General features: G+C 36.9%; 1 protein-coding gene across 3 annotated transcripts in view; it reads right to left on the reverse strand.

Annotated features, from left to right (window-relative positions):
• Positions 1–9,307: 9,307 nt before the first annotated feature.
• The window catches only part of VSTM2A (V-set and transmembrane domain containing 2A), a 28,206-nt gene continuing 11,158 nt past the window's right edge, over positions 9,308–26,355 (reverse strand). The window contains exon 5 of one of the 3 annotated variants that reach the window (XM_044245682.1): positions 9,308–11,818. In XM_044245682.1, coding sequence (XP_044101617.1) covers positions 11,730–11,818 — 89 coding nt within the window. In that variant the 3' untranslated portion in view covers positions 9,308–11,729. The other 2 variants (XM_044245683.1, XM_044245684.1) reach the window with 2 other exon arrangements.

A 26,355-nucleotide genomic window follows, 5' to 3' on the forward strand; every position in this document is an offset into this window, starting at 1 on the left:
TATCTGTCTTCATATTCTTATTTAATCTGTGTGTATTGTCAGTGTGAATGCATTTAATTTTTCATTATGCTTTCCTAACTGGCATGAGGAAAATGTTTTTATGTATTAATATTTATCTTTTGTCATATTATAGTCAATTACTAGCCTTAATATATGGCATTCACCCTTTTGTGCTTTTCAGTAGATAATTATTTAACCTCAAATTATGATGGTTATTTCTTTTCAGTTTTTGTTTGTTATTTTTGCATTTTACACTGGCTCAGCTAGATTATCAAATCACTGTTATCAAACAACAAATATTAAACAACAATAACAGGCATCCTGGTTATGTTTCTTAGCTTGCTGAAAGTGTTTACAGTGTTTAAATTCTGATAGTTTGTTTATTGTTGGTTTAAGATAAATTTTATTCATTTTATTGAGCAAATTTCAAAATTCAAATTCAAGTTTACAAAGAGTTGTTTTTTTAAGATTTTATTTATTTATTTGAAAGAGAGAGTAAATGAGAGAGAGAGAGAGAGAGAGAAGAGCAGGGGTCAGGGCAGAGGGAGAGACAGACTCCCCAATGAGCAGGGAGCCCGATGTGGGGCTCGATTCCAGGATCCTGGGATCATGACCTGGCTGAAGGCATATGCTTCACCAACTGAGCTACCCAGGCACCCCTACAAAGAGTTTTTTAAAAGAATTTTGAACTTCATCAAGTATCATTTATCATCAATAGAGGTAATCATTACTTTCTTAGCTATATCACAATCTTATATTATCCTATGTCATCTTACTTAATACATTTGCCTGGGCTCCGGGACTGGGGCTTCCTCACACAAAGACTGCTTGGTGCTGCCACACTGATGAATATCCGTCTTGCTTATAGTGAAAAACAGTGCTGAGGCCCTGACAAGGCATCACTACCAGGAAGACCTGGTAGGTAGTAGGTTGATTATACTGGATTCTCTCCATCCCGAAAGGGATGACCATTTGTTATGCCAGGAACATACAAGAATTCTGTATATGAATTTCCTTCCCTTAGGTAATACTTTTGCTTGCGCTATTATCCCAGTATCACTCTCTGCCCAACGAATCATTCCATAGCAGAAGTGTGCCAAAGGATGCATGTCCATAGACTCCAATGGTGTTACCACATACCCCATCACCCAGAAGCTTTTATATGATAAAACAAAGACATGGGCCACTGAGACTCAGTTATGCCCTAGCTGGTATCAACACGTAGAAAGATAATACATGATTTGAATCAGTATCCGAGATGTGGTGCTGGTTTTTCCAAAGTCAGCATACAAGGGTTCAGAAACCAAGACTGGAAAGGGGAGTGGTTCCTCATACTATTATACATAATTACCCACTCACATAAGTTTTTATTTATGTCCCTTTCAGATCTTGGTCTTTTAGAGATTTTCATTCTCAAGGGAGGTGTGCCTCCGTCAGCACTGCTGTGGTTCCATTGATGTGGATGTTGCCATTCTGAGATTTTCACGCCACTGAACTTACTATAGATTATCATACATGTAATTTATATTCTGTTGTGTGTTTTTTAAAAAGATTTTCTTTAATTTTTGTGAGAGAGGGAGGGAGAGAAGGAGCAAGTAGGAGGTGCAGAAGAAAACTGCCCCCTGAGCAGGGAGCCCAGTGAGGGGCTCCATACTAGAACCTTGAGATCATGAGTTGAGGCAAAGGCAGAATGCTTCACCAACTAAGCCACCCAGGCAAACTTTTTTTTTTTTTTAAACTCTTAGTGTCCTGTCTTTTGTTTTGTCTTAATATCTTTACCTTCTTCCACTGTTTTCTGAGTCCATCATTCAGAATTTCACCTATTTTGTCATTTGTTCAACTTTCCCTGATATCTGCTTTTTAAGGTTTTTCCTTTATATCACTCATTATTCTTAACTTTGTCTTTATTATTTCTGCTTATCCTGTGGTTTATTTATTTTTTAAAGATTTTATCATTTATTTGACAGAGTGGGAGGGACAGCGGAAGAGAGAAAAGCAGGCTCCTTGCTGAGCAAGGAGCCCTATGTTGGGCTCCATACAGGACCCTGAGGTCATGACCTGAGCCAAAGGCAGACACTTAACCACTTAAATGACTGAGCCACCCAGGAGCCCTCCTGTGGTTCATTTAAATGATAATGTTTACCTTCTTGGGCTGAGAATACAATTTGTACAGTTTTCTCTTATTTTATAATAAAACATTTAAGAACATCCACTTTATTCAAATTCAGATTTATGCTTACAAAACATTGATCTTATTGTTATTGCTTTCTTTTATTTTTAGTAAGATTGAGTATTTTCATATATATTAGCTATTTATATTTCTTTTCTTGAAAAATGTTGCCTATTTGTTCCCTATTTTGAAAAACTGAGAAGCTTTCCTCTCACCTACTGATTTAAGTTTTTAAAAATATGGAAGGATATTGATTCAGGTTTGTCATATGTGTTGAAGTCTTTTTCCCTTAGTTCTTCTTTTGATTTGAATTTTTGCCTAAAGTTTAAGTTTTATATTATCATTTAATTTACTTTTTCCTAATCTATTTTGCTTTATTTTTTTCCCAAATAGTTAATCAATTATTCCACAACTGCTGATAGTATCATTCTTTTATCAGTGATTTGGAATGCTGTCTTTATCACTTCTAATACACATATCAAATATGTACCAGCATGGGTATGTACTATTTTGATTGTCAAAGATCTGCTGTTGAATATTTCATGTCAAGTTTTGTATGGCCTCTAGGTATCTCTTAAAAAGGGAATTTCTGGTTGCAAAAATCATCCATAAGTTGAATTTAAACTTTTTCCTTTATGGAGAACTAATTCTTCATGACACCATAATGTGGGTTGATTAAGGATTGATGCTTATGGCGGGGATATGGAACTGAGAGTGTGACATTTTTGTACCTTTCAGGAGGTTCTCTGACAAGTTCTTATGGCTACATAATGGTGGACTGTTGTGGAATGCTGGGCTTTATAGGTAACACTAACTTCTGACAGGTGGCATAATTGCCTAATATCCCATCTTTATTTAATTGGTACCAGGGGACAATGGTAAATGGTTTCTTAAAAGTCAGTGGAGAAATGTAGGCATGGCTTTCCTACAAAAATCAAACAATGTTCATAGTGATTCTCCTAGCAATATTTTTATCAGATTCTATATATATTAACAGAATACCTGGAACACAACTGAACCTGTAGAGCTATAAGTGTGAATGGGCAGAGCTACTTTCATCATGACTTGGACCAGGTGAAAAACCTTTTCCTCTGTGGGCACTCAAATCTGGCAAACTTTCAGATGACTCAATAAATCAGAGCAGCACAATGGACTGTAGTATGTGTGTGTGTGTTTCCAAAATCCAAACAAGACCATGAAACATTGGACTTTTTTAGTATTAGGAAGGATAGGGTGTGACATATTTCTCCATTTTAGAAGAAATTTTCTGGCATGCTTCAGACACTGATTCAATTTTACTTATTCTTGAATTTTGTATAAACAGAATCTTACATAAATATCCCTTGTCTTTAATTGATCAATGATAGCTTTAAAATTCATCCATAATGTTATAAATAGCCCTAGTTGGATTATTTTCTTTGCTATCCAGTATATTAGTTCATGAACATAGTATATCTTTATATATTTTCCTATTAATGACTACTGGTGTTCTTCCCAATTCTGGATCATTGAAATACTTCTAAGAACATACTTATATAATACATAAATGTGGGATAATGGGCTTCATTGTCTTTCTCCTCATTTCTGAATATAAAGGAAAAATATTCAGTGTGTCATAATTGAGTATGGTATTTGCTACAACAGTTTTAAAAATAGACATTAGGGGAGGAAAGACTTTTCAAGTTTTCGAGAGTTCTTAATCATGAATGGATGTTGAATTTCATCAAATGCCATTCTTACATCTACTGAGATCTATGCATACTTTCTTCCTCTGTTAATGTTATAGCAGGCTCTGTTATGATCCACATCCGTTGTGTTTCAGCACTTCCAAATGCTCAAGAAAATTTCCCGTTGCAGACAGCTGCAGTTGTTTTCCTAAAGATTGTCTTTGAAGCTGCAAAAACTCTGTTCTTTTTGCACAAGCCAAGCTTGAAATGCCTGGAAATAAATCCTCTTACCTTCCTCCCCACAGGGCTGCCATTTTCAGTCAATGACTGGCATGAATTGATATTTAAATACTTCAGCTTCTCCTTGGGATGGAGAGAACTCAGGTGTGTGTTTTATACCAGGTGCTTAGTTTCCTCATGGGACTGAACTCCAGTTACCTGCAATGGTAGTTGACTTGACAACACATTCATCTTCTGTCTCCTTTCCTTCTCTTTGATTCATGGTTCTCGAACCTCACAAATAAATCAGTTATACTCAGATCCTGTCTCAGTGTCTGCTTCTGGAAACTATATGACCATTGAGAATCTTATCTTCGGTTTTTTCCAACTTTGCATTCTGAAAATAAACCATGTTTATTCTATGTGGTGTATTCTATGTTGATGGATTTGTTTGGCAATTTTGTGTCTGATTTTTGCATTTATATTCATGAGTTAGATTAATCTGTAAGTGCCCTTTCTCCCACTGTTACTAGGAAGCTTTCTAGTAAGGCAATGCTAATCCCGTAGAGGGAGGTGGAGAACATGCTATGTTTTTCTATTCACTAGAACATTTTGTGAAAAACTGGAATTATGTTTCCCTGAATGTTTAAAGGTATACTTGAAGCCACTGTAGTCCTATATTTTTTAGAATTTATCTTTCATCGTATATAGTGCACACATTTTAGTAAGGGCACCATAGCCCTATTTTTTTCAGATCTACAGATCTTATTAATATGATGCCATCAATGTAAAAGATCAATAGGATGTCTGAGGGGCTGATGAAGAAAACAAAATCGTGGCTCAAGCCTGGAGAGTCAATGTAATTTTGAGGCAAGAAGGTATAAGGGTACTTTTATCTCGGCTAGGTAAAACAAAACTATCCTTTTATTTATTTAGATAATTTTTTTTTTCTAAAACAAAACAGAGAATCACCAAATTACTAGCTATAAGACATGTGCTATGAGGTCTGCTAATTTGCTCCAGAAAGTACCCATATTTGAACCAGCTGCTACAATTGCACTCAGCACCTCATTAAGCCTGTGCTAAACCTAGACACAGGACTCAGCTGTGTTTTGTATTACCAAAGAAAGAGGTACATGTTTTATCCGTGACTTTAATAGTGACTCTTATTTCTGCCACTGAAGTTTCTTATGGACTATTTTGGTAAAGAAGAGAAATTCCAGGGTCCTTCAGAAACATGGCCATTAGCTAATTGGACAGAAAAACAATGCAAAGTCTTTCTTCTGCCGCTCAAATTGGATGCTTCAACTGTGTGTTTAGGAAATGGGGAAATAACTCCTGGTGGGTAGAGTGGTCTCTATGGCCAACAAGAGATTAGGGGAAATATTCTATGAATTGCTGCCCTTCACATCTTTCACTAGATATGCCCGGGTCCCCAGCATATAGTTTTAATTCTGAATCACTGCCCAGTAACACACCAGGTCTGAATGTATCTCTTTCTCCGATGCACGCTTACTCTTTAAATGCCTCAGTTCCTTTGGGAGATGCTGACAGTAATATTCCCAGGATTCATGTGAAGTATTATTGTTGGGGCCAGTGATCCATTAATATAAATCTGACTCTGATGATGGGTTTGGGTAAGGAGTGCAACTTTAGTATGGTGGTTTAAAACTGTTTCAAAGAAAAGGTGGATCCCACAGATCAAGTGTGTCTTCAAGAAGGTTGCTCTTCTCTTTCCTCTGATTCCACAATCAACTATTCAAAACTTAGGTCAGATGTTCTGATTACCTTTCCGAGATTGTGTTGCCTTTTTCTTTTCTTTTCATTTTTTTTCTTTTCCTTTCCTTTTCTTTTTTTTTCTTTTCCTTTTTCTCTTTCTTTCTTTCTTTCTCCCTCCTTCCCTCCCTCTTTCTTCCTTTCATTTTGTTTCTTTCTGAGAAAAAGCGGGAGATGGGCAGAGAGAGAGAGAGACAACCTTAAGCAGGCTCCATGCCCAGTGCAGACCCTGGGCAGGGCTCAATCTCATGACCCTAAGATCATGACCTGAGTCAAAATCAAGACTTGGACACTTAACTTACTGAGCTACTCAGGCATTCCCTGGGATTATTTCTTATTACTATCACCATACATGACTTTCCTCTAGTGAAAAAAGAAAATGATACAAACTTAAAATAGAACACAAAGACCACAGACATGTACAATAAACCTATTACTCCCTAGCCCCCAATATGTGTCATGTCACCTTAATGCAGGAGAAAGCAGGCATCTTTGTCCCCCTGGAAAATATGGGTCATCTCTGTCTTCCTAGATTTTAAAAATAGAATAAGAGTTCAGAACTCAATTAAATCACCATTTTATATTATATACTGCCATTTAGATGTGCTTGCCATTTGTTCTAAATTTTGGAATAACATGTACCTGTGATTTTTTTTTTCCAGATTTTGGGTTATAAAATCAATTTAATATTCTGTGATGAGTGTTAACAAAAAATAGAAACAGAACAAAATAGAAAATATTAGAGTGCATTTCACTGCATGCGCACAATAAGTGTAAATGCTATTTTGGAAACTTGTTTCTTTTCATATACATGCAGTAAAATATAATAAAATATTCAATGACTCTTTGGATTTCAGAGCTCATATGTTAGACAGTCTATATCATGTCTATTTATTATTTATTTATTTTAAAGATTTTATTTATTTATTTGACAGAGAGAGACAGAGATCACAAGTAGCCAGAGGGTCAGGCAGAGAGAGAGAAGAGGCGAAAGCAGGTACCCCACTGAGCAGAGAGCCTGATGCATGGCTCCATCCCAGGATCATGAGATCATGACCTGAGCAGAAGGCAGAGGCTTAACCACTGAGCCACCCAGGCACCCCCATGCCTATTTATTTTTAAAATTATATTTGATTCTTAGTTGAAACATATAGTTGGCAAGCATAGCCTCAAGAGTAGACATGTACAATTTTTCTATGAACCTTGCCTATCTCAGAATGATATTGTTTACCTCCCTAACACTGAAAATATAACTTAACTAAGTATAAAATTATTTTGTCACAATATTTTTCCCACTGTACTCTTTAATCCATTGTCTTCTGGGATTTATATTGTGGAGGATTCTATGATCCTATTCTTTTCATCACTTTTTTTCCCCCTCTGTACATGTAGAGATCTTCCCCTCCCTTTATCTTTTTAATGACAACGTTCTACCAAGTGTCTAGGAGTCTCTTTTATTTCAACCTGTCTGCACTTCCAATTCATATACATGTTTTTTATTTCAAATTACATTTGTAATTATCACTATTTCAGTTCTGTACTAAAAGCAGTCCTGATTACCTCTCAATTTTTTTCTTTTCCTCTTCAAAACTATCAATTGTAAATTAGCATTAAAATGCTGTTAAATTCCTTCATACCTAATAGATCCCTGAGCTCCAACACAAAAGCATTACTGACTATTTGAGAGATTCAACTTTGTTTCTAAAAGACTCTTGCTTACAAGCAAAATTATACACAATAAGAAGTCAGGTCTGAAGATAGCCTGTGTCTGGATCTCTGAAAAAGAGCTCACCTTGGAGTTTTCACAAACTGGTTCCTCTGCCCTTGCTTCATTTCTCTGGCTCTCCATTGCCTGATCTCATCTCCTGCCATACTCCCCTCAATATACCCTTGTCTTCTTCTAATGCATGAGCCAGCTTAGATGGACTTCCCTTTGGAGTTTTGTGCAAGTTGTTGTTCCTTCTCCCTGGAAGCTTTTCCCAGATCCTCTCCGCTACAAGCTTCTTGTTCTTCAAGATTAAATGCTGCCTCCTCTGAGCAGCCTCCCCTGGTCACTTCCAGTCATGGTCCTTTCTATTGTCCTAATGGGTTTTTTCCTTAGAATTTAACACTATCTTATATTCCCTTGTTTTTGGATGTTTCCTGTCTGTCTTTCCTCCAGTACAGGAAAGGACTTTATCTAGGCCATCACTGGGGCAAAGAAATTTAAAACACTTTCTAAATGACAGACTGCTTCCCTTATTAATGAGCAGTTCTCCAATTAAAATTATTTTGGAGTGGGGGGCCTGGGTGGCTCAGTGGGTTAAGCCGCTGCCTTTGGCTCGGGTCATGATCTCAGGGTCCTGGGATCGAGTCCCGCATCGGGCTCTCTGCTTGGCAGGGAGCCTGCTTCCCTCTCTCTCTGCCTGCCTCTCTGTCTACTTGTGATTTCTCTCTGTCAAATTAATAAATAAAATCTTTAAAAAAAAAAATAAAATTATTTTGGAGTACCTGGCTGGCTCAGTCAGAAGACCCTGTGACTCAAGGTCATGAGTTCTACATGGGGTGTAGAGATTACTTAAATAAATAAATAAACAAACTTTAAAATTAAAATTGTTTGGGCTTCCTATTTGAAATTATGTGCATTGTATTTTGTAGCTTGTAGTTTTAACTCTAAGACACCATTACAGTTTATGTATTATCTCAAATTACATTTACTTCTTAAATTATATTTACTATTTCCCTAAACATGTCTCGCTTCTAAGAACTTTAAGGTAAATTAGTTCAAAATAATAATCAGATCCTTTTAGGTGCTCAAAAACATCCAAGCATTCTTCTTTTCAGCCAACAAATCATAATCAAATCAGTTTCAGCATTAATGAACGTAAGGGACCATCTCCATGGAACAAATACACATGTACCACCTCACACCTGTCAGAATGGCTAAAACCAACAACACAAGAGACACCAGGTGTTGGCCAGCATGTGGAGAAAAAGGAACCCTCTTGCACTGCTAGTGGGAGTGCAAATTGGTACAACTACTCTGGAGAACAGCATGGAGGTTCCTCAAAAAGTTTAAAACAGAAATACCCACTGACCCAATTGCACTAGCAGGTATGTATCCAAAGAATACAAAAACACTAATTCAAAGGGATCCATACATCCCTATGTTTCTAGCAGCATTATCTACAATAGCCAAATTATGGAAACAGCCCAATGTTCATGAATCGATGAATGGATAAAGAAGATGCATATAATTTTTGTGGGTTCATAGACTTCACTAAACTTGTTTACAACTCAGATTAAGAGCTTCTGCTTTAGATGGTTTTTGTTATTTTATTTTATCCTCAAGGGTTTTCATTTGCATTGTTTCATTTGTAAGCAATATGTAAGTCTTTAAGAAAGAACTAAAGAATTTGTTTGAATTCAGGTAAGTAATTTCAACTTTTTATGACTTCCTCTTCTGAAAAACATTTCATAACCTTAGAAATCAAGGTTGAGAAAATCATATAATTTATTTTTCAATCTTTGTTTCTAGTCATGGTTACTATAAGTAGTAGTCCCAGAGGTACACGATACAAGATGAAAAACGCTAGACAGATTCTTTAATTTTTTTAAAGCTTTGATCCAATATTTAAGTTTACACATTAACTTTTCAAGTTTGGAGATAGAAAGAGTGTGCCATGTTCTTTCTCACAGTGGTCAGTGAGCCAGACTCTCGGAATCCCACTGACAAAGGAGACTTCATTATTTTGGACACTGACACAATGAATCTAGCGAGAATTCTTCCCAAGCCAGCATATATCCTTTATTACGAGCGAGCATGGTAAACATCATTGATAAAGATACACGTCTGTCTTGCTTTAGAGTTGACCAATCTCATGACCTGAACTTTGGGTAAAAGTAAATTCCATGGTGGATTTTCCCAGCCTGACTGAATTTGAATCAGTAAGCTAATTTACGCTTGAATATATGTGATCTTTAGAGGCCAGATAGACTTAATAAATATTTATCTAACATTAATTTATGCATTTTAAGTATTAAATTTTGAAAGAAAATAAATTTCTAGGTTAATAAAATAGCGTAATTAAATCCTTTATTTATTTTTCTCGTTAGACTGAAATAATAAACCAAATGGACAAAAAGAAGTCAATAAAAGTTTTAGCCTGAAACATTATTTCTCAAAGATAATGTTAAGATATTATGAAAATATGCACACTGTTTGTAATTGAACAGCAGAAAATCAATGCATTTACCTTTGAAAAGCAGAGGTATTCATTGCCTTCAAGCTTCAGTTTAGGACCTTTGCCTATAAGCTGCTGGTCCTACAAAGATCATCTTCTGGTTTTGTTATGAAAGAAAATGGAAGAATCTCTCTGTAAGGAAAACTTAAGTCATTTCTGTCTCAATCTGTATCTATTCTAGTGTATCTGGAACACATTAATTTCTGCCTATCATTCTTTGCCAGAGTAGAAAACAGTTTCCAAATAAAATAATCTGAATTATCATAAAGCCCAAAATAAGAATGCAATATTTGAAATTATAATCCACTTAACCAGTGAAAACTTGAACACATTGTCTTCTTTAGTTGGGGATTTGCAGTCATCTTTTGCATATTATATTTAGCCAACAACCAAATTTTAATTTTTAATTAGGAGACATTAAAATATAATTAGCAGCAAATAACAGAGTGACAAAGCTACAAAAATCCATAAAGGTCAAAGAAAGCAGCATTTTAAGCCACAGCAAGAAGTGTTCTTCCATGACTTTGGGTAATCATGGTGACCACTTCACCTTCTCCACATTCACCTCCAAGGCAAATTTTCTAGAAGCAACCTTGCTTTTTGAAAATAATAACGATGATAATAATAGAGGGATAGCTGTCAAAACCAGAGAGTGTACATTCTTCAGAGTCAAGAGACTCTCAAACCTCAATAAACACCGTATATAAAGGAACATAGCAAATTTCAACACAGCATACACACAACAAAATTAATTCATTTATCAGAGACCAATACAATTTTGAATATGCATTTTCCAGAAGGAAGCAGAGGGCAACAGAGACCATCTGCAGCTGTCAAACCTGTGGAAGTGAAACAAGGCATTACAAAATTCACACAATATATGAATTATAAGTGAAAAACAAATGCTTTATCTAAAAAAAGTTGGTTGGTGGCCCAACATATAGATCTCTATATGTATATATTTATATATTTAATGATAAAAATCAGCTTGCATGAGGGTCATAGTCTATCTACTTTGAAGTTATATCACACGTACTATAAGCAATTTACAGAACTTGTCAAGTTTGCATATACAGGAATTGCAAAATGAATTAAAATACATCGAAATATAGAACACTCAAAATGTATTTATAGAAACCTCCCAGGATTGACAGGGATTGGCCGTAATCAGCACTTGCCACCATTGAAAAAGAACTATAATCAAGAAAAAGGAAAAAAAAAAATCCAAGAAAAAAGAGAAAATTAAAAAAAAAAAAAAAACTCTTTTATTACGTCTTAGTTAAAATAACGTTCTCCTTGTTGACTCGCAGTGTTGACAATTTTGTTGTTGCCCCAAACTGGGGGTTTTGTTTGATGATAGTTTATGTTCTGTAGCTTTTTGATTTCTGTTTGTTTCCTGCAGATAATGTGTCTTTTAGTAGGAAATCCATAGTAAATATTTGCTATACCGATGACGTTCAGGCCAACCCCTGAGCAGTCATTGAGATGATGCTTTAAGTAGCCGAAGGAAAAGGAAAAAAAAAATAGATCTTGCTATTAGAAAAAGTCCTATCACTTCACACTAATTTTCTTGAAATAAAAGATCAGTGATTTGCCCAAGAAAATGTTATGAACAAAGCGTGTGATAGCCTCTTCGTTTATGCTTCCGGAAGCAGGCGCTCCTTGGGTAGGTAATTAGAGAACAGTGGGTGCAGAGTGGTGCTTGGAGTTTAGGGTCAACTTTGCTGTCCGCTCCGTAGATTTTACAGGCGATTTGCTCTTTGCTTTAAGAAGAGAAAGTGATATTGGAAAAAAGTCAGCACTTTAGATTAAAGCAAAGCACCCTTCACAAAGCCACAAACAAGAAGCAGGACAGAAAGTCCATGGCTTGTAGCTATCCTCGCACCTGCGGAAGAAGTTATAAGATATTCGCTCATCTTGAAGATTTCCAATGCTCCTTATTAGGTTGTTTTAAACACATACATATATATATTTAATTAGCTGCCAGCTTGGCTCTGGTGCTCACATGAATGTCTTGGCATGCACTGCAAATAACAACACATACAAAGAATTTCAGTCCCAGAAGTTGGTCTTGTTTTGTTTTGTCTGTTTTCAAACAATGCCATCCCAGGGTTGGGAACACTGAGAGGAAGAAATCCAAATGCTCTTCCTTTAAGTAATTCTTTAAGGATCATTCACTATAGTCATTTGGCTATTCCTCTATTGGTACAGAGAAAACGCATCCCCTGTTTGACTACTGCATAAGCATAAAACCAAGGAGTGTAACCAAAACTGAGAGCAGCAGGCTTCTCAAGGGAGGCAGGGAGAATGTGTTCTGGGATGGGTGCATTAGGGCATTTTGTTTTAGAGAAAGATCTTTCTCAATTGTTTACTCTTATTTATTTATTTTTAAAAAATTTATTTATTTATTTGACAGACAGAGATCACGAGTAGATGGGGGGGGGGAAGCAGGCTCCCAACTGAGCAGAGAGCCCGATGTGGGGCTCAATCCAGGACCCAGAGATCATGACCTGAGCCGAAGTCAGAGGCTCAACCCACTGAGCCACCCAGGCGTCCCTCAAGTGTTTATCTTAAAATCTAAGGAAAACTGAGTGCTATCAAGAGTTGGAAATTTTTGAGAGAGCTTGAGGACGCTGTAAGGGAGAGAACTAAATTGTATTCTTGCATTTTCTTCATCTTACATTTTATTCAGTAGGCTTCTAGCTATTACTTATATATTAAATACCTTTATTTGTAAGAAAACAAAAATGTGATGAAGCTCAAAGAATGTCTTTTTTGGGAGGGGTCTTTCTTTTTTCTTTCTTCTTTTTCTTCTTCTTCTTTTTTTTTTTTTTTTTTTTTTTTAAATTGGAGATAGATTGAAACAAGTTAAAGGGATAAGGGTATGGAAATTCAATCTTCTGAATATTTCCCCTAAGTCATGTTCAGGTCCACATTGCCAAATGATAAAAATAGAGGCAAAAACACAAGCTCTCAAAACATCACTGCAGAATAAACATTTGGGGGTTCTAAGATGGCCATTTAATAGACTAGCATTACCTTTGTTGTTGTTATTGGTTGTTGGGTGTTTTTTGTTTTTGGTTGTGGTTAGGTTACTCTGATTGTCAGAGTTTGGTGGTGAACAAACTGACTGTCTTTGTTTGGTAGGGAACCATATATTTAACACAATATCTCCTCACAGATACCTAATGGCTGAAGACCCTGCAGTTAATGACCAGTCTCTACAGGGTGCCTTCATTCATGTCGGGTAAGAATGTTCAACAATACAAAGGTGATAGTAGTGGTCATGTGCAGCTCTCAGCACAAAGTTCATGCAAGGGAAATATACACAATCTATGTAGAACCACTACCATCAGAACTTTCCAAAATTAAATATATAATCTCATTATCTTTTGAAGAGAAATTCTTTGACAGGATTCATTTAATCAAAAACAAAGGAAAGGAAAAGAGAAAGGAAGGAAGGAAGGAGGGAAGAAAGAAAAGAAAAGGGAAGAAAAAAGAAAAAAAGAAAGAAAATTAAGAAAGAAAAGGGAGGCAGGGAGGAAGGAAAAGAGAAGAAGAAAATGATTACATGGCTCTTAGAACAGCCAACTGCACTTGACACAAAATATGTCTGATATTGAGTAAAGGTTTAAAAAATGCTGAGAGCAATAAAAGCAAGCAAAATGATTCACTCTTCAAAAAAGATACTTTGTGAAATAATGGTTTCCTTTTCAGTGTGAGCATTGGGGATTAGCTCGCACTTGCCCCCGTCATAGACCACCTGCCCCTTCCTCATATAATCAACCCTTCATAGGAAATGCCTGAACCCCTCATTCCCAAAAGATATGAAGGGAACAGCTACTTCATTTGGACCCAACATTTCCAACCATACTATGTCCAGCATGTGCAAGTTAAAACAAAGTTTACATAATCAGTATAATCGGAAAGAAACCCAATTCCATACGGTGAAGAGTATTTTAAGGCTCCTAAAATTTTGAGCTGCCATCAGATACACAATATGCCATTGTGATATAGCACTTTTTTTTTTTTCCTGGTAATCATTCATCCACTCTAGGTCCATGCATTTCCTAGCATATTCTATTAAATGAAATGTATTTCTGTCAGGACTATTATAAAGCTTTTTTCCCCCTGTACATTAGATTCTAAGGAAATTTTATCATCAAATCACTGATTGTTTTTCTCTACTTTCTGTTTTAGGTCTAGAATGAAGAAACAGGGACTCCTGTATCTTTGCAAACCCAATGGCTTAGTTAAATCTAAGACTCTGAAATGCTGTCATTTGCCCTGTGTTCTTTTAACAAATATTCATCATAGGCCTTTCCATTCAGATATACACCATTCTGAATATTACATTATTATCAAACATGTTATTATACTCTATAGAAAGCTTTTTTTTTTTTTTTTTAGTCAAACTTTGGTCACTCATCATACTTGATTCTTATCTTTACTGATAGAAACATGTTACTTTTGTGAAATAATGAGAACCAGGACTGAAGCTGGGAGCCCTGAGTTCCAATTTCTTCTGCTGCCTCTCATTTCTAAGATCTCAAATAAGAGACACTTTGTTCTACATTTTCTAAATTGAGCATAAACTGTTTGTGTAATTTTTTTCATATTAGTATGGCAGACATTGTGTTAGCTTGCCTATTTTGCTTTATTTGGTTTCTTTTGCCTTGTGCCCAGGCCAGGCAGGGTGACCTGTTGTTCCCTAATAGGACCACAGATTTAAGCAACTCTTTCCCTCAAATAACCTGCATCCGTTTTGTGTGTTCCCCCCAGCCAGTCTCCAATGGCCTTAACACAGCCTACATTGACTTGTAATTCATTACATTCACAGCTTATCTCACTGATTACACTGTACCCTCCCTTAAAGGCAAAGGACAAAACTTGGGCAATTTTTAAATGACTCTCAATGTCTTTGACAATGCCTTGAGAGTTTTACAACTTTTGCCCCTTAGAGAAAATTTCCTATGAAGAAGATGGATACTATTATCTAAATTATGTGAAGAAAATGTACAGATAGCGTGCCCAGACGAAGAGCAGCCTAACAGAACCTAGACATTTCTCTCCGACTCAGAACGCCATTTCAGGATGTCCTTTGACTTCTGTTTAATAATGATGACTTTCATTTGTTTTTATGCTTAAAGATTTCCAGTGCTCTCCCAGGTGTAATTCCCCAAGCCTTTGTAACACAGGAAAGGTATTTTCTCCATTTTGCAAATGGAGAAGTCTAATAATCTTCTTAGAAGTCTAAGGACTGCAGAAACTTAGCTTCCAGCTTTCCGCTCCTCTTATACCTGATGCAACAGCCAGTGTCACAGCCCCTTCACGGAGATGTGGAAACGCAAGGTTTCTCAAGGGGCTGACTGTGACAAAATAGAGTTTGGCTAAGGAGAAATATGAAAGAAAAAAAAGGAAAAGGAAAAAGCCTCAAACATTTTTATCTTTGCTATCATTATTATTTCAAAGAAGAACAAAAAACTCCATCTGTTGCTTTAAACAAACCAACAAGCAAATGAACAAACAAGAGCAATCAGAGAACAGGAGTGAGACCGTGTGTAGCCCAGGGGAGATGGGCCGTAGTTATCCCACATCGCTAGAGCCACTGTCTCGGACAGCTCAGTCCTGCATCTCCCTGCCTCATTTCACTCAACACCACTTCCCAGACGGCGAAGTCCGCCTTGCCCCTCTCATCTGTCTTCAGGATAGAAGAACTTAGCTCCCTTTTACGACCTTCCTTTTTAAACGGTTCCATCTGCACTGCCATTGCTTCCCAGCGCCCACAGTCATGAGGCTGGAAGACACTGGGCTTGTTTAACAACGTAGCAACCCTCTCATTCACATCAATTTCCAAAATGACTAAGACACACCGGGCATCTCCTGTGTGGCAGGAAGATGTACTCGGTAATTTGCATACATTGTCTTAGTTCATCCGCTCCACAGTTCCGTTCAGTAGATGCATAGATCAGGAAAATGTAACTCAGTGACATGGAGTAACTCACCCTAAGTTACCTGGGAACAGGTAGTAAAGTGAAGAAATGCAAGTCAGATCAACTTAGAATAAGGACAGGCTTTTTAAAATAAAATTCCCTGAGGCGAACGACCATGCTCCATTGTCTCCGCATCTGTTAAATCAAGACATGAAGCTATTATTTGAACGTACACTAATGTTTTCAGAGAAAATGCACTGGCTATAACATGCTTCAGAGAAAAAAGAAAAAAAAAGATCTAAAATTTCTTTCCCCCAACTCTGAGTTGATAAATATGCGATACAAAATCATCAGACTTTTTTTCCTAAACATTTATAAGACGTAAAGTTTGTTCTGCTCTAGACGGTGTACCAAATGTTGTGTGACATCATAATATTTTGAGCTTTTCATACCATAGACTTTTCATATCATAGACGAACATAAGTTCATCCAAATTCATTTAAATATTTGAGTAGAAGGTCGCTCCACCATCCTTCCTATATGTCCTCTTCGGAGAACTTTTTTTCCAAGCTTTCTACTCAATTTGATAGCTGAGGACTAAGAAACTGGGTTGTTTTATAGCACGACCTCAACGTAGTGATGGAGTGAGAAAGACCACCGGAGCTCTGGTCTACCCGGAAAAAGCATCAAAAGAGGATATGGGTATTGAATTCAAAGAACTAAGTGGAGCATTTTGACGACTATCTGGACAATTTATCCTACCTAAACTATACCAGCTCTTCCAGTATCTGCTTTCTCGTGGCTGTGAATATTTTCTCATAGGTAAATCTCCTATGTGAGTACAACTTTTCACTGGCTTAGATACGAGAAACAATTGACGCAGGGTCTATAAATTTGGGTATAATTCGCTTCTTTTTTCCTGTTTGAGGAACTAGTGGAGTCAAAAGGAACAAGAAAAGAGAAAGAAAACAATTTCTTTCCTGCTGGGTCTCCACAGTCTCACTCCAGTGTCTGTATTTTATAAAAGTATTAGTGAGGCTTATCATCTGAACAAACCCCAAACTGAAAATGCTCTGATAATAAAAGAAGCGACAGTCAAATAATTTTGTCTGTAACGAGGCCACGTATATAAAGAATGGCATGACCATTACATCTCTAGGAACAGACAGACCTTTTGACATACTTCTCTTTTATTAAGGATGTCAGCTTTAAGAAATGAGAATGGCTGTGTGGGAAAACTTGAGCTAGCTTCTAATGTAATTTTTATTCAGGTGTGCACATACTAAATCACTACTGAAGGGGAAAGGTCAAATAATAGGATGATTTTATCTTATAATTTTTTGAAAAGAATATCTTTTTATTAGAATTCCTAGGGATCCAGTGCCAATTTCTTCCAGAAATCCATTTTTTAAAAGAAGTGTGCTTCATTTTGACCTAATACATAAATTGCCTATTTTATTGTGCCCTGGCATGCTGGCAGCAGCTATATAAATTTCCTTTTCTCTTTGCTTTCCATCAGCAAATTTACACCTCTGTTAAGTCATGAGATCTCTTATTGTAGCTGAGGGAAGAAAAAAAAAAGTGCAGTTGCCCATGTGCACAAAGTCTACTTGCCAAGGTGCATGGCTGATACACCATTCACCACAGAATTTTCCAGACTCGAGCCGTGGCAGGTTATCAGGGTTTCTACCTTCTACAGTGACCTGAGAAGGAATAGGAAAAGTGATGGCCCCTCCCACCTAAGGTCATCGTGTGTCTCAAAAAACATGCTCATTGTAACACAGTCATCCAAGTAAGACCGATCTTGAGCAAATATTTGCTCAACACAGCTTGAGCAAATATTTCTTGAACACTTATGATTTCTTTACCTCTGATTGTGGTCTCATGAAGTTACTAGACTCGTTTTCCAAATTAAGGAGCCGAAGCTGTTAAACCTGCGATGTGTTCGAGTTTACCCAGCTAGTAGGAGGTGCTGCTGAAATTCAAAACCAGTCCTGTTTCAGTCTACAAGCTAACAACATGCTTCACAATTTCCTCTGGAGATTCTTCATGCCTGCAAACCCTAGACTCTCAATTCTGCCTGTTGGAAATCTTCGGAAATATGAGCTGCTTTGACAAAATGGAATGGAGACCAATATAAATTAGTGGAAAACAGAATGTTTCCAGAGAGTGAAGTTTTTAATACTGCAAACATTTAATAACTCCTTTAATGCATGGGTAAGAATGATTTATTATTAGCACCACATGCACCAGCACATAAATAAATGCTGCTCGGGTCTTTGCAACTATTTACTTGTGGATTTTAACGATGCCTTCTGTATGTGTGTTTACATTATTAATTGGCATTGTCTTTATTCATAATGCAAAGGTAGATATTAATCCACATCTTGTTGGAATGGTCACAAATCCCCTGTTAGGGACTACACATGCCCTGACAGTATTGTCCAGCAATGCCAAATTTCTCAAAGGGCTTAAATAAGCACATTCAGTGTGGGGAGTGTAGAGAATAAGGAGGACAATTGGGGTCAATGTGGGATGCCTGTGTCCCCATAGCAGGACCAGTGAGCCCTGAGTGGGGACACTCACAAGTGAGAACGTTCATGGGAACTGCACCAGGGCGAGAATTACTGGTTGCTGAGCGGGGAGGGAAGCAAGCTGTATTTTCCTATTTGAGCCATCACTCACTAGTTGGAGAAGCAGAGGATCTCTTTCCATCTACAGTCTTGCTGCACTGTGTCATAGATGTCCCTCTCCAGCATTAACAGAGAAGACTCCCTCATCAAAGAAAGAAACACATCTCACATTTTTAAAGAAATGGCAAACTGAGACACTCAGCATAAAGACTCAGAAGTAAAGGAAAGAGAAGGAAAAAAAGTTGAAAATTTCAATTTTCACTGATCTTCTTACGTAAGTTGAAAAGGAAAGACAGCAACAGAATTCATATAGTAATTTGCCTACATTTTAAAAAAATAATTTTTACTTGTTCAGCAGTGTTTGTTTTTGAGGAAAAAATTAGTTGAGGACCTAATGCCAACAGGATATAGAAAAACACCAACTGTATAGCTTCAGAAAACACACTTATTTTAACATAAGAAAAATGTTTTAAGGCTTTACCCATACATTTTCCAAATTTGCGCCAATGTTCGTACCTTTTCCTTTAATCCAGCTATCTCAAAATTATCTAAATTAGAATGTTTTATAAATGAACTTCATAACAGAAATGACCTTAGCCAGCAGAATTAAGTAATTAACGGTGCTGACGCAATACATATATATATTTTTAATCCATATCTTTTCATCCAGGCATGCAGATACAATAAAAGTACATAGTTGCCCCGAACTGCTCATCAAACTTCCTAAACATAATGTGATATTAAATATAATTTTAAATAAATGAATATTATTATTGTTGTCATGGTATGCAATGAAGGGTGACCCAAGTGTATTCTCCATTAATACTCAGCTGTCTGGAGTTGTTTTGTTAGAGATTGACTGAATTACATTAGAATTCATGTATCTTCTGAGCAGTGGTATTATCCTAAGTGGTTTGTACCATACATAAAGCAAAACATCATCACCAATCCTTAAGCATCTATTTAACCCTAATTACATGCTGAACACAACATTAGACACCACAAGAACACCAAAAATATCAAGACGCAGCTCGTATCTTCAAAATACTTATATTTTCAGGTTGTTTGAAATCAAGTTTTTACATTCTCAAGGATTTTTTTTCCTATTTAGTAGTTGTGTTTCTATGCCTTGCTCCCTAAATGTAGTATTTTCAAATTAACCATTTACAATGCTAAGAGAAATGAGAAAATTAATAAATTTATTTAATCAGAAAAATTAAAACTCAAACGTGTTCCAGATGGCTGAAGGAGATGCTGCTAAGAATGTGTCTGTAAAATAAAACATATAAATAACACAAGAAAGAAATCAGTCCCATACTAGGCTCCCCTCATTTCACAATGTTTCAGACCCTTCTACTTTAACATGAAGCGTGATGGCATTTCTTCATCTTTATTAAAATGCTCGTGTCTGTGAAGGTGATAAAAATGCTTCACATAATTTCTTACTTTTTATCTTTCCAATGGTCCCACAGTTATCAGCTTTGTGGAATGAGGAATCCTAACTCTTAGTTTTACAACTTGCTTTAATTCCAGCACTAAGAGTTTAACCTATATTGGGTTTTTTTTTTAAAATGCATATAGGGTTCTAAGTTCATGCAAAAATGCTCTCTCAGACTTTTTAAAAGACATATTAAATAAAACATAATTATCTTTTATAAATCTTCCAGGGTACTAATTTTCCTTGACAGTACCAATGACTGCACCATTGCTCACAGCTTTGCACTCCCTCTGAATCCGGGGCTGAATGAGTCATACTCGTAAGAAGAAAAATGATTGCATGATATTTAATTTATGGACTTCACATGTGCTCGATTAGTTTAATCAAAATAAGTTTGTCAAGATCACACTTATTATATTTAGAAAAACAAAAAGAATAATTTGATGGTCAGATTCTCCATCCAGCTTCCAGTAAATAACACAGTGTTCTTAATTTCAATGCCACTAGCAATTTCTGAGTATACCACTTTCCTAGCAGTACGTTTACTGCTAGTAAACGTACGCACACGGGTACATGTATATGTAAATGTGCACATGTGTACATGTGTACATACATGTGCATGTGCATATATTTTTAATTTGTCACGACCTCCACAATCACACCCATTATTTTACTTTGTCTTTTTAAATTTGTTGAACATATTTTATTTTTCATTAGTTTGTTTTCTCTCTCATGAGCTGTCATTGGTCTTTTTTTTTTTTTTTTAAGATTTACTTATTTTTAGAGAAAGAGAGAGCATGTGGTGGGGGAGGGCAGAGTGAAATAGAGAGAGAGAGAGAAAAACCCAAGCAGACTTCCCACTGACCATGGAGCCCGACACCAGGCGGGGCTTGGTCTGATAACCCCGAGATCATGACCTGAGTCAAAATCAAGAGTCAGATGCTTAACTGACTGAGCACCCAGGCATCCTTCTTATTAACCTATCTTTAAATCTGGGAAATTTTAAATAATGGTTTTTTTCCATATAACAAAAGCAATGAATTATCATTGTATAAATGTTAATTATAGACCCCAAATAATCAAATAACGAAAAATGAAAAATCATAACATCTTGACGTTTGATGTACATTTTCATATCTTTATCAGTTTTCAACAGAAGTATCTCAGGTTGATTTAATCTGAGATATTGTATTCTATATTTTTTACTTTAATGTTTTGTATCCTCTATTTTTCACGTATTCTGTATTGAATCTTACCTAATTTCATTAAAACTTGATTTTAGAACCTGCATAATATTCACTACATGATTTTAATATTTTAACATACTGGGGCACCTGGGTGGCTCTGTCCTTAAGCATCTACCTTTGGTTCTGGGTTCTGGGATTGAGCCCCACATGGGGGTCCCTGCTCAGTGGGGAGCCTACTTCTCTCTCTTCCACTCCCCTTGGTTGTGTTCCTGCTCTTGCTGTTTCTCTCTCTGTCAGAAAAAAAAAAAAAACTTAAAATTTTTTTTAACATATTCATTAGGTAGGTCCCTTACTTTTTGTCATTTGTCTATTTGCTGTTTCGGGAAGGCCTCTGTGGAAGAGCATTTCCACTCATGCGCCTGGGCTTGCTTCACTACTAATCTTTTTGGAATTTCCTCCCAGGAACATCACCTCAGATATGTGTGGGTCACACACAGTCTAAAGCCCTGTGTCTGATCTTTCCAGATAAATGTTCCTCCAGAAGGAAAGTACCAATTCACCGTGCAAGTAAGCATATAGCAAAATGCCCGAGTCTCTAACCTTGATGATACACGTTGATTCTATAAACCTTTGCCAAGATTATATGTCTCAAGTTTTAACAAAAAGACTAGGGTTTTGACTGTGACTGTATCAAATCTATAAATATTTTTGAAAAACCTGACACATTTAAAATTGGAATTGTCCATCCCAAAACATCCATATTCATTCATTTATTCAAACCTAAACCCTTTGAACAAAGTGTTCTAATATCTTCATATTTATTTAGACTGCTTGTGATTATTTTTTAAAAAACTAGATATTTTATACTTTTTGTTCTTGTTGTTACTATTAAAAGTTATATATTAAGCCCCAAATATTTTCTACTTCAGTTTTGCTATCAAATAGAGAATTGATTTAAGTTTATTATGGCAGCTCTAAGTCATTGGAATGGATTACATAATCATAGCATATGTAAAACTAAGATTATTTTCTTCTTTTCCCACGTATTAGACACACATATTTCCTTGTCTGCTGTATCACTTTTCACTTAAATATGATTTAGGTAAACAAATGTTTTAAATTACTTATAGTAAAATGTTCTTTTTACTTGTATATTTTGTAACTCTAAATCTTCAAAGCCTCAGGGCCCCTGATTTTATGCTAATCTTTCTCTGATTTTTCTTTTCTGCCTAGCTCTTTAATTAATTTGAGTTCATTTGTATACATATCATACATTAGAATATTTCTTCTTGTCATTTATTAATTAAATCCTTCCTTATTCTTATTTTTTTTAGCTTATCAGATATCATATTATTTTACATAATTTGAGAGATTTCCAGGTTTATTTTCTTTCACCTCTATCCATATTTGTGTTCCTTTATTACCCTTTTAAATCATAGCTATTTAATAATATACTTTAAAATCCTGTAGGTAAAGAGGAAGGAACCAACCATTGCTGAACTAACTCTTTGCCAGGTTACCTCTGATAGATATTTAAAATATATCATGTCTCTTAATGCTGGAAATGGCCCTTAGGCCATATGTGTTAAGATCTGTTTTATAAATTAGGCTCTTAAGGTTCAGAGATATTTTGTACACAGGTCACTCAGCAAACAAGCTGGGGCTTATTGGGTTTTAAATCCATTTTGTTTTTTTCTTTTTAAGGCTTTTAACTGTTTTCACTTGCTTATGTTTTCAGATGTATCTATGGTCATTTTATGACTGTAAAAGTTCTGAGGGTCTTTTTGGAAAGCTTGAATTTAATTAAGTTTAGCCAGTGAGCATAATTGTGATTTCCAAATATGGGCTGTTTATTCAGGCCAAACAGTTCAAATTCTTAACAATCCTTTGGAATTTTATTACACTTTACAGTAAGGATCTAGTACAACCTTGGGCAAGACAGCTGGTGGCTAATATATTCAGTATGGTTATATGGGGGAGAATTTATCCTCAATTAATGGCATTGTGACAGAAGTAAAAAAGAAAGTTCTGAAATTATACATGATAAAACATAAGCCAGGAATAAAGAAGACTCAGTCTACCTTCTTCAACCCCTCACCTACACACACCCAGTGAGGAAAATACTCACCACCGCAGAGCTAGGTGATATAGACCACTTACTCTCAGCACCTCATTGCTCCTAATAATAATCAGAATAATAAAAAAGCATATGCAGCAATATTAATATAGCAGCCAGTTATCATTTATTGAAGGCTTGATCAATGTTGAGCTCTCTGTACATGGTTTCATTTAATTCTCAAACTTGGTGAGGTTTATACCGTAGTTCCCACTTAACACATGAGGAAAGGGAGACATGGCCCGCCGCGAGAGTGACGGAGATAACTTGGGAGGGGCCTTCCTCCTCAGTTGCTGTGTCTAGGGCCCTCCAAGGCTGAAATGAATGCACCTGTGGTAGGCTACAGGGGCAGCGGTGTTTAGGAGAAGGGACTCTTCTCTCTTCTAGGACATGTATTATTTTGACCAACAGAAGCTAGTCTTCCAGCAACTTCTCAAACCTTTGGTTGTCTATGCAGATAGCGGCTCCCCTAGCAGCTTTCTGAAATCTCAAGGAATCATCAGAGACAAGAGCTTACAACTCTGGCAATGCTTTATGTCTCTTCAATTACAAAGCTCCTGACGACCACAAATGCACCCTAATGTGGCCAGGGGTGCACCGAAAAGCCCTTCCAACATATAGCTGGGCCTAGGTTTTATGGATTCAGCTAGTTACTCAATTTCAGCGAGCTAAGTATGGTTTGTGAGCGAATTTAGCCAGTGTGGACTTTTAATCTACGTAATTCTGGTTCAAACACAGCTCTAGCAGATCCCGTGGACTGTATTATCTAAAGCACTGCCTCCAATCTATTTTTCATCTTATTCATAGATGCTTGATTTACATAGCATCCATTTAACTGATAGAATTACAGTGATCAAATTAATTTAACCTGTGTAAGCAGCCAAGTTGGATCATTTAAACCAAAATCAACATTGAGGTCTAAATTATATTATTGGCTCTCTACCTAAATGTAACTCACCCTTTCCTCATATTTTAAATGAGGAAAACAGCCTCCTGCAAGACCCTCCGCCCTTCATCGGACTCCCCACCCTGCGCCTGCCAGCTTTGAATTCTGTTTCCAGACCATGCTGGCTAAATCTGGTCACTTTTGGAAAGCAGCCATGTTGACCAACCTCAGAGGAACTTGGGGAGTGCCTCCTTTCTAGCGGCTGTGGCAACAGCTGCCTCTCAATGTTCAGGTTCACCTCATGGTGAAAACACAATAATCATATTTTGGAGTTCAGTGAACCAGCATCCCTGCTGAGTGACTAGAGACTCTACACATAGAAACATAACAACCCCTCAGCCACAGCCGATTTTCTTACAAGGGCCGGCTGTTGATCACAGGAGGGAAGAGAACAAATTCACAAAAGTCCACCTCAATACCAGAAAATAAATAATGGCAAAAGACCAGTTTCTATAAAAAAGTGTTTTGCAGCATCATACGCATGCCTGCGTATCTCATAATAAATGACACAAATTTTTTCCTTCTCCATAAGAACTTTTTAGAGCTAATGATTTTCATAAATTCCTGCACATAAAAATGTCATTTCCGGTTCTAGATTCGGGGACTTTCATTTAAGAGGTGCTAGGTGGAGTCTTAGAATATGAATTTTTAACAAGCTCCCTGGTGAGTCTGGCTTAAGTTGTCTGCAGGACACTTTGAGAAACAGTGTTCAGAGTCTCTGTGAGTTTTGGAATAGTGGTAGTATTTATGCAAATATAATTATAAGGATAAAAATATAAAAACAAAGATTTACTGTCCCTGTCGTTTGCCTTTTCTCCTGCAAACATGAACTCCACATGGGGAACCTGCGTGGCCCTGGGTGGCTCAATGGGTTAATCATCTGCTTTTGGCTCAGGTCATGATCCCAGTATCTTGGGATTGAGCCCCCCATAGGTCTCTCTGCCCAGCAGGAGCCTGCTTCTCCCTCTCCCTGCTGCTACCTTCCGCTTGTATACTCTGTCACATAAATAAATAAAATCTTAAAAAACAAAACAAAACAAAAAGCATGAACCTCACTTGTTCTAGGAACCTGGAGGAATACAAATGCAAATTGTAGTGTCTGTAGCCTTGAAGTCATCCTTGGGTGACCAACTACCCCAACAGCCCGAGAGGGGGCTTCCCGGGATTTAGGGTGGAATCCAGCCCGGGAAGGAGGAAAGCCCCCAGGAAAACTTCCTACACTACAAGGCACACCAATGGCTTCAAAGGAAAGTTAAACAAGTTGCTGCCAAGCCCTAGAGGAAGAAACAACCAATTCTAAGAGGATTCGAGGAAGGTCTATAAAATCATTTGCATTTGATGGGAGCTCAATTAAGAGGGAAAGACCCAGGCAGAGAAAACACATTTGCAAAGTCGCAGAGGTAAAACAGTATCCAGAAAACTTGAGGAAATACTAATTAAGATTATGGGCGTGAGGATTGGGAACTCCGGAGAAACGAGGCTGGAAATTAGACCAGGAAAGTTTGTGACGGTTTGAGAAGAGTAATTATTTCATGCTTGCTCTGTTGTGATCTGTTTGGTGCATTAGAACTTAAACAAGCAGCATCAGGAGCTGTTGCAAGAGATGAGGAAAGCGGGACAGAGGGTCTAATTCATTGTGGTCACCACAGGAAGAGGAAATAATAATGTTTTCAAGGTTTTCACGAGATCTGTTTGCATGTGATGATTAAGAGAATTGGGGAGCACCAGAGGAAGAACGTTTCTTTTTGGTGAGGAAGCTAAGAAACACTCAGTTTTGTGTATTTGTGTTCAGGGCACTAACCTAGATCCCCCTAAAACCTTGTACCCTCAAACTATATGTGTGTGTGTGTGTGTGTGTGTGTGTGTATATATATATATATATATATATATATATATATATATATATATATATTTAAATCTCTCCGGAGTCGGTATCAGCTGGCCTCGGCTGAGCAGTCTGGTTGACAGAGCAGCAGGGCTGAAGTTCAAGCCTGGGCGGGGCTCGGGCTTTTCTCTGTAAGAGGTTTCAGGGTGGCTGCACCTGGTG

The sequence above is a fragment of the Neovison vison genome, chromosome 4, assembly GCF_020171115.1.
Source record: "Neovison vison isolate M4711 chromosome 4, ASM_NN_V1, whole genome shotgun sequence".
Classification (NCBI taxonomy): Eukaryota; Metazoa; Chordata; class Mammalia; order Carnivora; family Mustelidae; genus Neogale; species Neogale vison.